Raw genomic sequence first — 15,597 nt, 5'->3', positions numbered from 1 at the left:
TTATCATGTAAATGGGGCCAGGTATGGTGGCACAGGCCTTTAATCCCTGACTCTGGAGGCAGAAGGAGGTGATCTCTGTGAATTTGGTTCAGGCTAGTCTACATAGTGAGTTCCATTCTAACTTTGCTTAGAATTGAGAGATAATGCACTAACCAGATAGTGCTAGAGGCCACTGGACATAGCTCTGACTGCACTGTGATGTTTGTTTACTAGGCTAGCGGGGGCCTGATGGCTCAGCCTTGATAAACATGCTTCATTCCTCCCTCCTGGGTCACAGTTTAAGATATTTGTTCTTAAAAATGTTTCATATATTGAAAAGCCAATCCTATTTTCTCTAATTTTATGTAATTTATTTTACTTGTAGATATAAGCCTTTTAAAGGCAAAATACCCATTTATCCTGCTAGTAAAACAAGGTGTTAAACATCAAAAATTTAAGTAAACTTGGCACATTTTAAAGTGCTATTTGTAATGTTAGTGAAATGTAGATGCCTTTTGCTTTGCTAGAGATGAGTTGCATCAGCCACTTTGAGTAGAACATCTCTTTCAGATCTGGAGTCTTCGCAGAGCAGCCAGTCTGCCAGCTACTCTCCGCGGCCAACAGACAGTACCTTCAGCTCCAGTTCTGACTTGGCAAGTCATTCCTTCTTGGCTTATTAATGCATGTTGTATTCATTTCAAATCACTTTTGTCACTTTTCACATTGAAAAGAGTTGAGCCAATAGTGGAAATAAAAATATGCAAACAAACATGACTTTCAAAGCTAAAAAAATAAGCAATTTTAAAATGTAATAATGTCAGAAAGTTTAAACAAAAAAGTACAATCAACTATTTGAGCATTAATGATTTACATTTATAAAGATAGTGACTATATTTTTACAAAAGTCTCTTATCAACATATATCAATATTTACATGCTTGTATATATATGCACATAATGTATCATATAAAATGTATAATCTAAACATAATACATGATATATTTAAATGGTTTTTAAGATTTACAATAATTTGAAATATAGAATAACCAAATAAACATTAAAAATATAGCCTTGGAGCTTATAAAATGAGGCAAACTATCCAGTGTTGTCAAAGACTGAAATCTAAACAGAGTGGCATGTTATATATTCTAAGTGGGAGAAGTCACACTTCTGAAAATCTATGTTTAAATGGAACATTCTTCCTTTCATCTGTATCCTTACTTCTACCTCTGGCCTCTTGTTTGCCATCCAGAGTGTGTGTTAAGGACGCCAGTGACTTCCACATTGCCAGACTGTCCTAGTGTCCATTCTGTCATTTTGATTAGCAGCATTACAACAGCATGTACAAAAACGAGACAAGACAGGAGTTATTTGGCCTAACTGTCCTGATGCTAGTTGATCACCAAGGGAACTCAAACACAGCAGAGAGGAGCCATGGGGAAGAGTGCTCACAGGTTTGCTCTGTGTGGCCTGCTCAGCCAGCTTTCTCATACAGCCCAGGACTTCTGCCTAGGAGTGGCCCCACCCACAGGGTGCTGTTCCTCCTACCCTGCCAGCCACTTCTATCATTAATCAAGAAAAGAACTACATAGAATTGCTTACAGGCAATCTGATGGAGGCGTTCCCTTATTCCTGGATGACTCTAGTTTGTGGCATGCTAACTAACTATCCAGCATGCAAACTTTTCAGCCTCCAGCTTTTAGGACCTGATCTTGGTAGAAATGATCTAATTTCTCTAATTCATCCCTACATGATGCTGTGATGACCAGGGTTCTGTACAGGACCCCACTTCCATTAGCCTGCACTCTAAAACTACAATGATGTCACACACCTTAGAAATGGCACTTGGGTATTTCTTGGATAGTTAGGAGAATCTCTACCCTTTCTTACTACAAACTGAATCCTCTTTTAAGATTTTTGGTATTTCCTATATCAACAGACACCTTTTCTATACTGAAGTGTTCATTTCAGAAGTCTAGAAAAGCAGTTAACCTTACTCTGCTTCCTTCCACAGGCATTCACTTCGCCTGATCAATTGCAAATTTACCTATTTCTCAACCGCTCCCATTAGAAGCCTACTCTGTGTTCCCACCAGTTTGCTCTTGAATGGCTATAGTTGCTTCTCAAAAGATCTTAGTAATTTGTTTTTGCCTCAACTTCCTCTTTGAGTAGTAAATTTGAGAGCACAAATTTAATGCTATTCTCAATCGGTGGTTTTCTGTTTTACTAACCCATCTTAGTTGCTTACAGCATCTCCTGACTCTGTGAAAACTGACTTCCGTCTGCATTTAATATTCTCCCTCTGTTTCCTGATCTACACATACTACTTTGCCGGTTTCTTCTCTGCTTTGGTTTTATGAGGTTCCAGTTGACAATTGTTGGCCTTAATTCCTGAGCAAATGGAGTCCTGTTCCTGCAGTCTTGTTCTCTACCCGTGTCTCGCAGAGTACTGCCTGTTTGCTTTGCCATCTCACATGGAAGCCGTTGATCCATTCTTTTATATATTCTGCTTCTTGGGTCTCACTACTGTGTTTCAAGTGTCAGCACACCATTTTTTTTTTTTTTTTGCAGTGAGTTCTTCCATGGCTCCCCAGTCTGGATGAGGCCCGCAGCTATGTTTGCATAATGCTTCATGCTCTATGCCTGTTCTTCATGCTTCTTCATAATGATCTTCTTAGTTTTTTCAGGTGTATGATTATCTGATGAATTTTATTTTTATCTGTGTAATGTGTGTAAGAAAACAGCAGCTGTGTTCCTCCAGCTGAGTGTAGATGCCACCCATGCTGAATAGATGGGCTGCACAGGGCTTGCTCTCCCCGGGTTGTGCTCAATAACTTCAGTGCATTTCTTGGGCTACTTTTGCTACCCAGTGTCAGTCAGCTGAAGTCTAGAGCCCATTTTAGTTTTTTGTCATTAAATTTCATTTCTCTACTTTTCAGATTGAATAATCAGTGTTTATTTTATTTTTCTTCTCCACAGGAGTGATTGAAATGCTAGGTTCACACATTCTTGTCAAGCATTCTCCTACTGAGCTACAATTCCAGCAAGCAATACATACCATCCATATAGTGGTTTCATTAATGGAAGTCAACAATGTTGGTTCCTTTATATAACAGATGTAGTATTTACTGTAACCTCTTACTTTCCAGTAAGCTGACACCTTCATTTTCTTCTTTGGCTAGATACTGTGTCTTTCATGGGATGGGCCTAGTAACAGCTATGTAACTGGTACATTCCACTTAAGAAGCAAATGAGCGAGCAAGGTTACACTTAGCAGCAGCTCCCTGGAAACATGTTCCTTCTCTGCTCTTGCTCAGTAGTTGAGGAGTGCTGTCGGATGACAAGGCCTGTGACTGCAGTGCTGAAAAGAAGACAAGAGAGCCCTTCTCATTTGCATTGTTATTGCTGTCACTGTTGTTATTGTTGCTGTTTTAAAACCCACAGCTCTCTGGAAACTGGAAGAGTCTTTGACCAATCATTTGTAACTTACCAAATTTTCCATAATTTCCTAGGCTGTCAATTTAAAGACTGTTTTAAAATGGCGATTTAAAAATTTATCAAATTTTTCTTTAATTCCTTTTAGATATCTGAAGACGAAGATCAGATTCAGAAGCAGATTGAAGAGTCAAATAAGAAAGTTACAGAAACAACTGATAATTGTCTAGAAAAGATGGAAGATCAGTTAGGTGACATAACTGTGAAAGACAGTGCCAAAACTCATACACAGAATGATAATTTTCACCAATCCTCAGAGAAAAACAGTGCTGATACATTCCCAGAGTTCCAGTGCAGCTCAGAGCACACATCACAAAAGAAACTCAGTGGTAGCTGCGCACTTCAGGCAGGGCGATGTGACTCAGGGGTCCAGACGGAGAGAGAGCCCGTTGTGGCCGCCACAGCAGATGCTGCCATACAGTGCACCATCATTTCACAGTGTTCCTGTAAAGGGGGTCCCAGTGGTCACCTAAAAGAGGCGTCCTCCACTCAAGAGGCTGGCGGCTGCAGGGAAGACATGACAGCAGACACCACTGGAGGGCAGGAAACACAAGCAACTCACTGTAACATCTCAGACTAGGAAGTCATGTTTCATTTACCCTTGGCAGGCAATACAAACTGTTCAGATCTTTATTAACATAATAAGTAATGAGAAAATGAGCTGAGCATAAAGGGGGTTTCTAAGTACTATTGTTCTGTATAATTGTTATATTTCAGTATTTAATATTTCTTTAATAGCCTTATTTGTAGAAATTTTATACACACACACACACACACACACATATATATATATATATATATATATACTGCCATTCTTAATATTTATATGTCTGGTGCCATTATATATGTTGCTAGTCTCATATTTACTCATCCTTATTTGGATTAAGAGATACACAATTGGTTTATGTCTGTCGATAATTATTTTAAACTTTGATATCATCAAACACATGTTCTCTTTACAAATGTTAAGATGAGTGCCCAGGGAGCCCACTAGCCACGTTGGCCAGGATGGTCTTCAGACGTTCACTGTCCATCCTTTCCTCCAAATCCAATCCCACTTTCTGATCCCCAGGTCTCTACAAACCACCTACTACAGGCTTCCCTTCCTCTGGACCACACAGATCTCCCCTACAGGCTTTCTCACCACACCATCCTTTTGAGTCAGCCTCCTGCTTCCTCAGGCACTCTCTGGGAAACCATGGGCCACACAGGCCAGGGAAGCAAGTAGGTAATCTTCCTGTCTTCACTTTCCCTCCTTTGCTTCAAGTCCAATCCCCAGACCCATCCCTAGTTCTGTACACTATCAGCTGTGGGCAGTCCTCTCTCTCTCAGCCCAAATTTCCAGGAGATTAAGCAGATCCTAGTGGTACAACCTGTTTTCCTCCCTTCTGGGGACATTCTCTGTTCCTGTCCCCAAGCCATTTTCAATACTAAGCCCAGTTTATAATTGTATAAGAAACACATTCTAACAGTGACATCCCTCTTCCCAGTGGCCACAGCTATCAGGATCTCAGGATCTCAGAAGCATTCCTTCCCAGACCATCCACAACCACCACATTTTCCTAAGAACCAGAAAGGGCAGCAGGAACCAAGGGACAAACACCCACCCAACAAAGACAAGACCAGATATCAGCACCCAATCTCCTCAAGCCCAGATGCCTAGACACCAACATTAAAACACAGTAGCAGCCAGGAGAGTGTGTCTCCACTATATCCCAGCAACCCTAGTACAGTGGGCCTTGAGAAATGCAGTGCAGCTGAAGCACTGACAGCTGACAAGGACTTCAAAATAGACTTTATGAATGTGTAAGGGGTCTGCAAAGAGGAAGTGAACAGATCCTCTAAAGAAATCTGTGAACACACACACACTGACACACACACACACACACACAGAGAGAGAGAGAGAGAGAGAGAGAGAGAGAGAGAGAGAGAGAGAGAGAGAGAGAGAGATATTTAGGTTATTACTCTTGGCAGCAGGGACCTTTACTTACTGAGCCAGTTTGCCAATCCCACTGTCATTTTTTAACGGACGTGCCTCAATGGCACATCTTCATCCACATACTGAACCAGGCGGAAATCATCTTGAGGACTTTCAAGATTGACCATCTACCCTAAGAAGTAATGCAGCAATAGTCTTGGTGGACAATTCGTGAACTCTAATCTGTCTTGGCTCCACTGAACTGTTTTTGTGTTTGGAAAACTATCTGTAAAGATGGCTGGGAAACACCTAGGATGATTCTCTTCTAGCATTAACTATACTAACTTAGACAGAGACATTTTAAATATTGCTGATATCCCAGTGTTTTTAGTTCTTTTAGGGTGAAGATAACCTGTTATACTGAGAATATAGGTTCTTTTGTCACACGTTTTTAGAGTTAACTCTGTTGGTTGCTATTGCTATTCAGTCCTTAGCTTTTTAAATCACTGACCATTATATGAACAATACTTGCCACATCATTTGTTTTATGGGCTTTTATTAATTTTGTGAGTTGACAGGTGGATACACACAATGGGATTAAACAATGTAGCTCAAAAAGACACGTAGGGGTACTTGACACTTAAAGACTGTGGTCCAGCCACCCCAGCGATGACTCACTGTAGCAGAAGGTCCAAGAGCCTAGCGGCTGTTAAGTCCATGAGGCTGGGTGTCTCAGTTTTTCTTCAGTGCATGCCAGAATCCTGAAAAAGTAGGCTCTAACCGGTCAAAGCACTGACCTGCTAGTGAGGGCTGGAGCAAGCAGGCAAAGAGAGAGGCTTCCTGTTCCATATCTTCTCTATGGGCCTCTTGCAGGTGAGGTTCAGATTAGAGGTATCTTTTTCTACCTCAAAGATCCAGATTAAAAGTGGACCTTCACACTTCAAGTGATTTAATTAAGCAAAAATCCCTTATGGGTGTGCCCACCCATTTTTGGGTTTTTGCTAATTCCAGTTGTAGTCAAGTTGACAGCCAAAAATAGCCATCAGATTTTGATAGTGGATTATGGTTGAAATGGTCAATTTAAATTTGATTTTTTATTAATCTTTATTATAATTTATTCATATTATATCCTGAATATTATCCCCTCCCTTTATCTTCCTGCTCCCACCCTTCCTCCCTCCCTCTTTCATCATATTCTCCTCCCCTAGACCTCTGACAGGAGACCTCCTCCCCCACCATCTGACCACAGCATATCAGGTGTCATCCGGATAGCCTGCTTTCCCTTGATCTGTGTGCTTCTGGGCCTCCCCATCAATGGGAGGTGATCAAATTGGGGTCACCAGAGTTGATGTCAGAGACAATGCCCACTTTCTTCACAACCATGGAGATTGAGCTGTCCATTGGCTATATCAGATTAGGGAGTGTTTAGGTTTACTGCATGCATTGTCCTTGGTTGGTACAAGATTTTGTGCAGTGCCCCCTGGTTTCAGATCTGCTAGCCTTGATGGTCTCCTTACGGGGCTCCTGAATCCTCTGGGTTCTTCCAGCTCTCCATTCTTGCACACCACTCTCATCTGGAGTCCACTAGCAAGTCCCAGCATTGTCCTGAGCATCTGTCCTCCCTGCTGAGTGGAGACTCTTAAGAGGACATCTATGTTGGGCTAATATCCACTTATACGTGAGTATATACTATGCATGTCTTTCCAAGTCTGGGTTACCTCACTCAGGATCATCATTTCTAGTCCCATCCATTTCAAGATTCCATTGTTTTTTAATAGCTGAACAGTATTCCATTGTGTAAATGTACCACACTTTCTTTATCCATTCTTTGGTTGAGGGACATGTAGGTTGTTTCCAGATTTTGGCTATTATTAATAAGGCTGCTATGAACATAGTTGAAGAAATTCCACTAAAATCAGGGACTGGAGAAGGCTGCCCACTCTCTCCATATCTCTTCAATATAGTACTGAAGTTCTAGCTAGAGCAATAAGACAACAAAAGGAGATCAAAGGGATCCATATTGGAAAGGAAGAAGTCAAAGTATTGCTATTTGCAGATGATATGATAGTGTACATAACTGACCCCCAAAATTCCATCAGAGAACTCCCACAGCTGATAAATTTGATTTTCATCAATCCTGAGAAAGTACTTCATTTTAGGTCAGGTTGTAGGATCATTGATTGGTTCACCAAACAGCTTGTACTTGGAGATAACTGTTTGACTTTATAGAAAGCAACTCCCTCAAATTTACTAAATGTTGTTTCTTAAATTTTTCACAATGGGTGATGACTTACTTTTTCAGTGCCATCAGGGGTGTGACTTCTTTCAGTGTATGCCGCAATCTAGGAGTCCTTCATGGATTTTGTAGCTAGAGTTGCTGTGTATTTTCAAATGACTCCAACACACACTGAGTTAATTTGAAACATAAGAACAAATTGAAACATAAGAACAATCTTTATGGCAGTGGTGGCTCACATCTTAATCCCCCAGACTCAAGAGGCAGAGGTAGGCACATCTCTGAGTTGGAGGCCAGCCTGGTATACAGAGTGAGTTCTAGAACAGCCAGGGCTATGTGGAGAAAATGGAGAAATCCTGTCTTGAAAAACAAACAACAAGAACCAACCAACCAAACAAACAAACAAACAAAAAACCCCACAAAAGAAATGAAACAATCATAGAGTATATATATATTTCTGGTTCAATCAACCATATTTTCTTTTTTGCTAAACCAATGGGTTTTATTGGGATTACTACAGGAATATGAGTGAGGGTTTACTTACAGGAGCAGAAATGACTCAAAGACACAGCACAGGTGACACTTCACAAAGCTGTAATCTGGAAACCTGTTGTACACTACACAGCCTGCAGGTAGAAGGATATTTTTTTCCAGATGCCACAATTGATTTAAATCTCTTCCAGACAGTTCTACTGGCTTCTGTTTCTTCCAGGCAGCCGGTCTGATCTGAGTCTTATTTGCAGCTCATTGTGTCTCAAAGTCTATACTGTTCAGCTCAGTTCAGCTTTTTTTCCACCTGAGCAGGGGGGGTCTCAGATTTTTTTTCTTAACTTTTCAGTGAATCTTTGTGAATTTCACATCATGAACCCCAATTCCACTTATCTCCCTGTCCATTTATATCTGTCCTCTACCCTTGCAACCTCCCCCTCAAAAGAAAGTAAAAATTGAACAAACAAAACACATTGTAGTGTGTCACACCATATACCCTTTTGTCCACACATCTTTACTTGCAAATGTTCATTGCAGTGAGTCACTGGTCTGGTTCGAGGCCTCTGGCTTCTGTGACACCAACAATACTGGTCCTCACTGGGACTCCTCTGGGTTATCCTGTTGTTCTGTGTCACGGAGACCGTGCAGCTTTGGATCTACAGGACCAGCCCTTTCACAAGTTCCAGCAGTTTATAGATGAGGTAGATTTTGGGGTGGAACAACTCAAAGCCCTGGATCTCGGCCTGAGTGGCAGCTGATCTGGGCATCCTGCAGGCTCTCCCTTATCCACACCACCAGGGTGAGTTGCTCAATCACTGCCCCATCTAGTTCACCTAATGATGCGGCCAGCAAAGGGCAGGTTCAGCTCTCCTGCTCTCATATCCGTGGGGCCTGCTCAAACACACTCATGCCACCGGAGCCCTACTGTGTTGTCCAGGTGAGGTGCAGGGCCTGCCCACTTTCCCAAGTGCTGCAGCAAGTGAGGGGCTGGGACAGCTCTCCAGCCCTCATGACCCTGGGGCCAGGTGGCAAGAGGCGAGGGTGTGGGTGAGGGTACATCTCCCTCCTCCATGCCACCTCACGGTACATGAGGGGCAGGGCCAGCTTTCTCTCAAGTTCACACCCTCAGGGCTGGCTCTACTGTGCTACAGCTGGGAATGGGAAGGGGCAGCTCTGAGCAACCCTGGACAACAGCATGATCCCACCCAGCTTTGAGTTTTGAGTCTCTCTCCCACTATCCAGTCTAGTATGTGTTGTGGGAGCAGGCCTTGCCCTGCAGTGTGATCAGCCTACCAGAAATCAATCCATTCCACAGCATGGCTTAGGGAATTGCTCAGAAATGAGGACAGAAGGATTTTAAGAGCCAGAGGGAAAGGATGATGTCAAGAAAACACTGTTTTCTAGACACAACAATGTACAGACATTGTGACAGTATGTGCAAGGCAGACACCCAGGTAGACAAAATCCTAGCATAGAAGGTTGGGAAAAGTCAATACAAAATACCATTCTTGGCTAAGGAGCAGGCACCTTTGTTTAGTTCAATCTTTTAAGACCTTGGCTTGTATGCTAAAGTTATCTCATTGCCCCAGTGCTTGCTTTGAGCCCCTTTGTTTGCATTGTTGATTTACTTTTTGTGTTTCCCTTAGTTTAGAACCAGGCGATATCACCATATCTAGGGTTACCAAGACAAAGCAGCTGAGTGCAACTCCCAGGATAGGAGTCACTCTTCTGGACCCTCAATAACAGAGAGGCTCAGGTTAGGTGCTAAGCCATAATAAATGGGTCTGGGGCATCTCAAGAAAATGGCCACACAATCTCAAGTGCTTTGGCAAGGCCAAACTGTCTTACTTCTGCAGAAAGGTGTGTAGCCTCACTTAGTTAAGCAAGCAGGCAGGTCCACCCAGAGGGAGTCCCACTGAGATTTCATTCCTAATGACCTACACTCTGAGTGGTCAGATCAGCAGCAGGTTTTTATGTGATTGGCTAATGCAGAACAGCACAGTTTTCTGGCGAAATGATCTTGATTTCAGGACATGCAGTCCCTGCAGGAATTTGAATATCTGCAAATGGCTTCTTTACAATTGTTATCATTGTTGATGGGTTTTGCTTTATTTAACCCTTTGACATAAAAGGCAGTAGAGGGGGTGAGGAGAAGGCTCAGTGAGCCGTGCCATGGTGGCTCAGAACCCTCTGTAGCTTCAGGTCCAGGGGATCTGATGGCCTTTTCTGGCCTTCACAGACACCAGCTGTGCACATGGTGTGCAGATCTACATACAAACAAAACATCCATACACATAAAATTAAAATGAATAAAACCAGTATGGTTTGTTTATAGTTCCCACCGTGTGTTCACTGTGTAACCTAGATACTAAAATCCAAGACGAGAACTGAAGAGTACGAGAGAATGAATTGTCTTTACTTTTATTTGATTGTTTTCTTATACAGTTCTGGCACTGACACTTTCTTTAAAAAAAGATTGTAACTTCATATAAATATTGAAGTTCAATAAAATAACTTAAAAACATTTATATGTATATCACTAAAATCTCCATAAAATATACCATACTTTTGATACAGCATAGGCTAGCATGATTTGGTAAATGGGACAGTGGCAGTTTTCAAGAGATACTCTGTATGTCACAGATAGGAATGAAAAGACTAAATTTGTTAAGATGTGTCAAGTATTAAACAGTATATAACATGCACTCGGAAAATTAAAATGTACAGTTCAAAATACGTACACCTAAAAAAGCATGGAACTCCTGATTTAACAGAGATGTCTATTTAGAGTTCCTAAGTAGAAATCAGAACATTTATCACAATACTGTAACATCAAGTGAGACACAGTCCAGGAGCCACCAGAGAATCTGGACACGTAGATAGGTCATAAATTTCTACTTTGGCTCGAGTTAAGATTATATTGTCTAAACTTTAAGTGAGATGGGATGTAGAATTTAGCAAAATCTTAAAATTTTATAAAGTACTGATTCATAAGTTTGAGTACTGATTATCTGCACAGTTGATTTCTTATTCTAGTTATATGGATATGACAAAATCAATCCTATTAACCTAACTGTCTAAAATATGAATATTACCTGTAAACAGAGGCACTGAAAAGCCTGTTGACCAAATTACTAGAGAGCTACATAGACCGCACTGTGCACATATGAAGATTTAGGGAACTATATTGTTCTGTAGTCACAAGCACATGATGATGGTAAAATACTTCCTGGTATCTCTGAGCATGAATACTCATAAAGCAACTCCTTGATGATTATTGGCACACGTATACTCTCTTCCCTGAACAGCATACAGGGCAGAGCTGAGCAGTTGGCTGCGTGGCGTTTGGGACTGGCCGCTGTTTCCAGGAGAGGGCAGCACTGTACCACCTCACTGTGCATGAGGCTAGGGCTGGGAGTAAGGGGTAGGCTGAAGTATGGGGAGAGTTAGCCTGGAGCACAAGTCTCAGTCTTTCATAGGCAGCAGCTATGTTTGAATTGTAAATTTCATCTAAACAGCTTAAGGTAGGACACAGGGTAGTTTTCTAAAGAGCATATACCAGGAATCCTCTACTCCTGGCTGGGTTGTACCATCTAATCCTTTGTTCCTAGTTAGGGAAATGGTCTCAACTTGACAACTGAAACTTTATCACACAGTTATTAAAGAAAATGTGGGTGGTGCTGTGTAAAACACCACTTCACTCCTGCCCCAAGATGTATGATTATTAACAATACTTTCAATTTTACTTTGCTATTAAAAACTAGCTCAGTCAGTCATCACTTTTTTCCTGATCTTTCCTTCTGGTTGCTGGACACTAAAATTACAGGAAAAAGCCACAAGTCCAGTGCTCCCACTGATCTTTCACAGTAGAGTGAATAACAAGTACTAAGAATGTATCCTAAAGTCTGTTTCATTGATAAGTTATTTTTAAAAATCTGGTGTTATCCTCCTGGAAATATCTTTCATTTAGATATTCTCAGTAGATATATTCAAAAGCCATATTTTAGATGACTAAAGTAGGCGTAACGATCAACATTACTACAGATGTTTACATGGAAGAAAAATATTAAGACCCAGTCTTTTCAGACCAGCACTCTACCACAGAACTGTATCTACAGCCCAAAGCATCAAGTTCAACAATATGTGCTTATATATATATATAAAATGATGCATTCTTAAATCTCCTGCACAGTAGTTCATCTAATGTTCCCGAATCAAATACACCAGTATTGAATTTGCAGCATGTTTGGATAGAAAGCTATCATTGCAGTAGCAAGTACACTGCTTTATCTTAATGTGTGAGATCAAATCATATCATATCATGTATGATTTGCAAAATCATGTTTGATGATTTCACATGGGTGCTTTTCAAGTTGATAGTGGTGGTCAAAGACACTAAGAACATAAAAAGTATTTAATATAATAAAAATCTGAAAAATTCCAGCACTGAACTTTTAATGTATTATAAGTGTTCACCAAATCTAAAAATCATACCTGGATTATAGAAGGCTCCTTTTCAAGTATTTAGTTACTTTTTAAAAGTTATAAGTAAGTCTTATATGTGCCGCTCTGTCTTGTATGTTAAAGATGTGGAATAATGCTACTATATAAATAACAAATAATTTTTAGAAATGATGAAGGGGACAGGGTAATAAAAATGTGGACAAGTTCCCATTTCTATGTTAATTTTTGGACATAAAGCTGAAAACATACATGTTTTTATGTCATCAAGAACAGGTCACAGCCAGCTTTTAGAACTAGTAAGTCTAGCTGTCCCTTTAATAAAAGTCCCTGTGTCCGCCCAGCTGCAAATACCTGTGTACTTAAGGCTATGTGAACCATGAAGGGAAGAATTGAGGCAACAAGTTGGACAAATCAGAAAAATATATTTTAAAGGAGTACTGTACTCATTTTTTCTTCCCATAATATGCTAACTATACCACATAATAGCTCATTGATCTCGTAAAATGCTATTGAGTTAAGAAACATCTTAAGAGATAGGAAATATCAAATAATAACCCTATTAAATAATACCTCCTAGAGAAAATCAATACTAATTTTCTCTATAAATAAATTTCAAAGCACCTAATTTGAGGAAATATTTTCAAAAATACTGTTAAATTTTTTTTTAATAACATTAAGTAACCAAACAGAGAGAACCTCCTCTTTTGGCTGAAGGATTTGTAGGGCACAAAAGTGACTGTAAGTACCTCTGGTGAGCAGAGGGAGCTTCCTTCATTATAGCCTCATCTTGGTAATTACAGTAAGGAGAAGCCACCTTTAGAGGAAGAATACACACTTCCACTTTAATAGTTAGCTATCACTCACTTGGATATAGAACTTGATTTGATGTTGAGACCATAGCATGAAGCACAAGCTGATGTGTTCCTAACTGGTCGTTAGAGTCATCCATAGCTTTAGAAAATTAGCAAATGCATTTTGTGAGCTAGTGATTTCGTTTGTACCACATAGCTCTTAGCAGGGTGGTGAGAATTGGGAATTCTGTGTTGAATTCCTACATAGAAATCATCCAATACTTTGAGAGATTCTGTTCTACTGACTGTGGTATTAGAACCTATTTATGTTTTTTTCCAATGGAGAAATATCAATTCTTAGAGCAAACAGAAAACCAAACCAAGTATGAGATAAAACAAACAAAAACAAACAAACAAACAGGAACAGCTCTGAATTTTGGTTGTGTAGCAGATTATTAGGAATGAGAAAATAACACACAAAACTAGTTTACGTTCTTGGTGAAATATGAACCTGTCCTTAGGAAGAGCCAATAAAACATTTGAAGAAAGAAGTCCTAGGATTTAAATTAAATGTCAATCACTTTCTGCCACTGAATTCCTTCTTCCTGTGTATCAGAAGGAGAAAACCAGTCTGCCAGCAGCTTTGATTTAAGACCAAGGAAGGCACAGGCCAGCAGGAGCTTGGGACTGACAATGTGGACAGTCTGGTGTGAACAAAACTGACCCTGGAACACAGTTGACGACCTGGCACTATGTTACATTTACAGTTGCATTCCTAAGTGACTAACGAATCAGGATATATAAAAATCTGTTCTTTCTTACTTGGACAATAAAATATACTTATCAAAACATGCTAGCGCATCTCTGCAAATATACTCATCACCAATGCAAAAAAGTATGAAAATAACCCTTAAAAGGCCTGCTTTGGATAATGTTCAAAACATCCTGTGTACTCAGTCTGTGAGGGAATTTCCATATCGGTGCTGGAGAAGCCAACATCTGGAATCCTAAGGAGAGAGGGACAGCTGTGTCCTTACAGGACTTCTGAGTTTCTGTGTGGAAGTTTAGATGGAATTTGTTTTGTACTGATCATAGAAAAGCCACTACTTGATATGAAAATTTAGGGCCAATAGGCCATGTTTCAACATTAAATATGCTTATATCATCTTAAATAATCCTTTATAAATATACATATATAATCTGCCTAGATTACCACTGACTGTATTGCCACTAGTAACTGTATATGGTTTTAGGAGAAAGGGGGTCCCATTTAAGTCACTGGGTACAACAGTAATGTTTAGACTGTCTCAGGAAGGGGTTATACATATTTGCTTAAGAAAAATCTGTGTTTTTAGCATTTCTGTGTATGAAAATAAACATCACCATGGTTGTATTTTTCTCCTCACCAAGTCTTCTGGAATATGGAGTCAAATGGAAGGACTGTGGGGAGACTTATCTTGTGAGCAGGGAAGTGACCAACCGCTGGCTTTCTCTCCACATTCAATTCAGTTACTAAAATGTCATCAAGTGAAAATTATTCCACATCAGAAGCATCGTTGTCAGAGAGATGGTAGTTACTTCCCTTCACCCGGATATATTCAATGTATCTCCCTTCCTCGGAGTCAGAGGCGCCACATGTACATAGCCTGCTGTCAAAGAGCGATTCAATTTCCTCTAATTTTTTTCCTTTCGTCTCAGGAAGACAGCCATAGATGAAAAGCAGTCCCACGGCTGCAAACCCAGCATAGAGGAAGAACGCTCCTGCAGCAGGAAAAAAGCACAGTGAACAGCCCTGTGTGCATCTCAGCTGGAGAGTCTTGATTTTTACTTGCACATGACTACAGTCTGAAATACAACCAAATGATGTCCGCCAACCTGTCTTACCTGGTTGTTTCAGTTCTGTGAATGTAATACAGTTAACGTTTCGCAACTCAAACCATGCCATAGCAAACAGAAGGAAAATAACAGCAGGCTCAGATGTAAACTCATCTAGGAAGTTGCCCTCAGATCCCAGGCTGGAGGGAATTGCTCTCTCCCAGCCATTTTTCTCAACACTCTCATCGGTATAATAACCAAACACTCGTATTATGATGCACATGCACTTGCCTGTCTCATCCACTCAGAAGCATGGACGGTCAGGAGCAATCCAGGTTTCCAGGACCAGGTACAGTGATGGTGCTGCTGAGCCAATGACCTGATGGGGCTCAGGGCAGTTCCCTTCCTCCT

General features: G+C 40.5%; 2 protein-coding genes across 2 annotated transcripts in view; one reads left to right on the top strand and one right to left on the bottom strand.

Moving 5' to 3' along the window:
• REDIC1 (regulator of DNA class I crossover intermediates 1) overlaps nucleotides 1-5,425 on the top strand; it is a 47,126-nt gene extending 41,701 nt beyond the window's left edge. The window contains exons 12-13 of the mRNA XM_084748254.1: nucleotides 550-632; nucleotides 3,562-5,425. Coding sequence (XP_084604380.1) covers nucleotides 550-632; nucleotides 3,562-4,053 — 575 coding nt within the window. The 3' untranslated portion in view covers nucleotides 4,054-5,425. The remainder of the gene's footprint in view (nucleotides 1-549; nucleotides 633-3,561) is intronic.
• Nucleotides 5,426-10,521: 5,096 nt separating this feature from the next.
• The window catches only part of SLC2A13 (solute carrier family 2 member 13), a 289,570-nt gene continuing 284,494 nt past the window's right edge, over nucleotides 10,522-15,597 (bottom strand). Inside the window, exon 10 of the mRNA XM_084748255.1 lies at nucleotides 10,522-15,132. Within this exon, the coding sequence (XP_084604381.1) occupies nucleotides 14,906-15,132 (227 nt within the window). The 3' untranslated portion in view covers nucleotides 10,522-14,905. The remainder of the gene's footprint in view (nucleotides 15,133-15,597) is intronic.

The sequence above is a fragment of the Acomys minous genome, assembly GCF_964271855.1.
Source record: "Acomys minous genome assembly, chromosome: 12".
NCBI classification, from domain to species: Eukaryota; Metazoa; Chordata; class Mammalia; order Rodentia; family Muridae; genus Acomys; species Acomys minous.
This window is presented reverse-complemented; position numbering and strand designations above follow the sequence as displayed.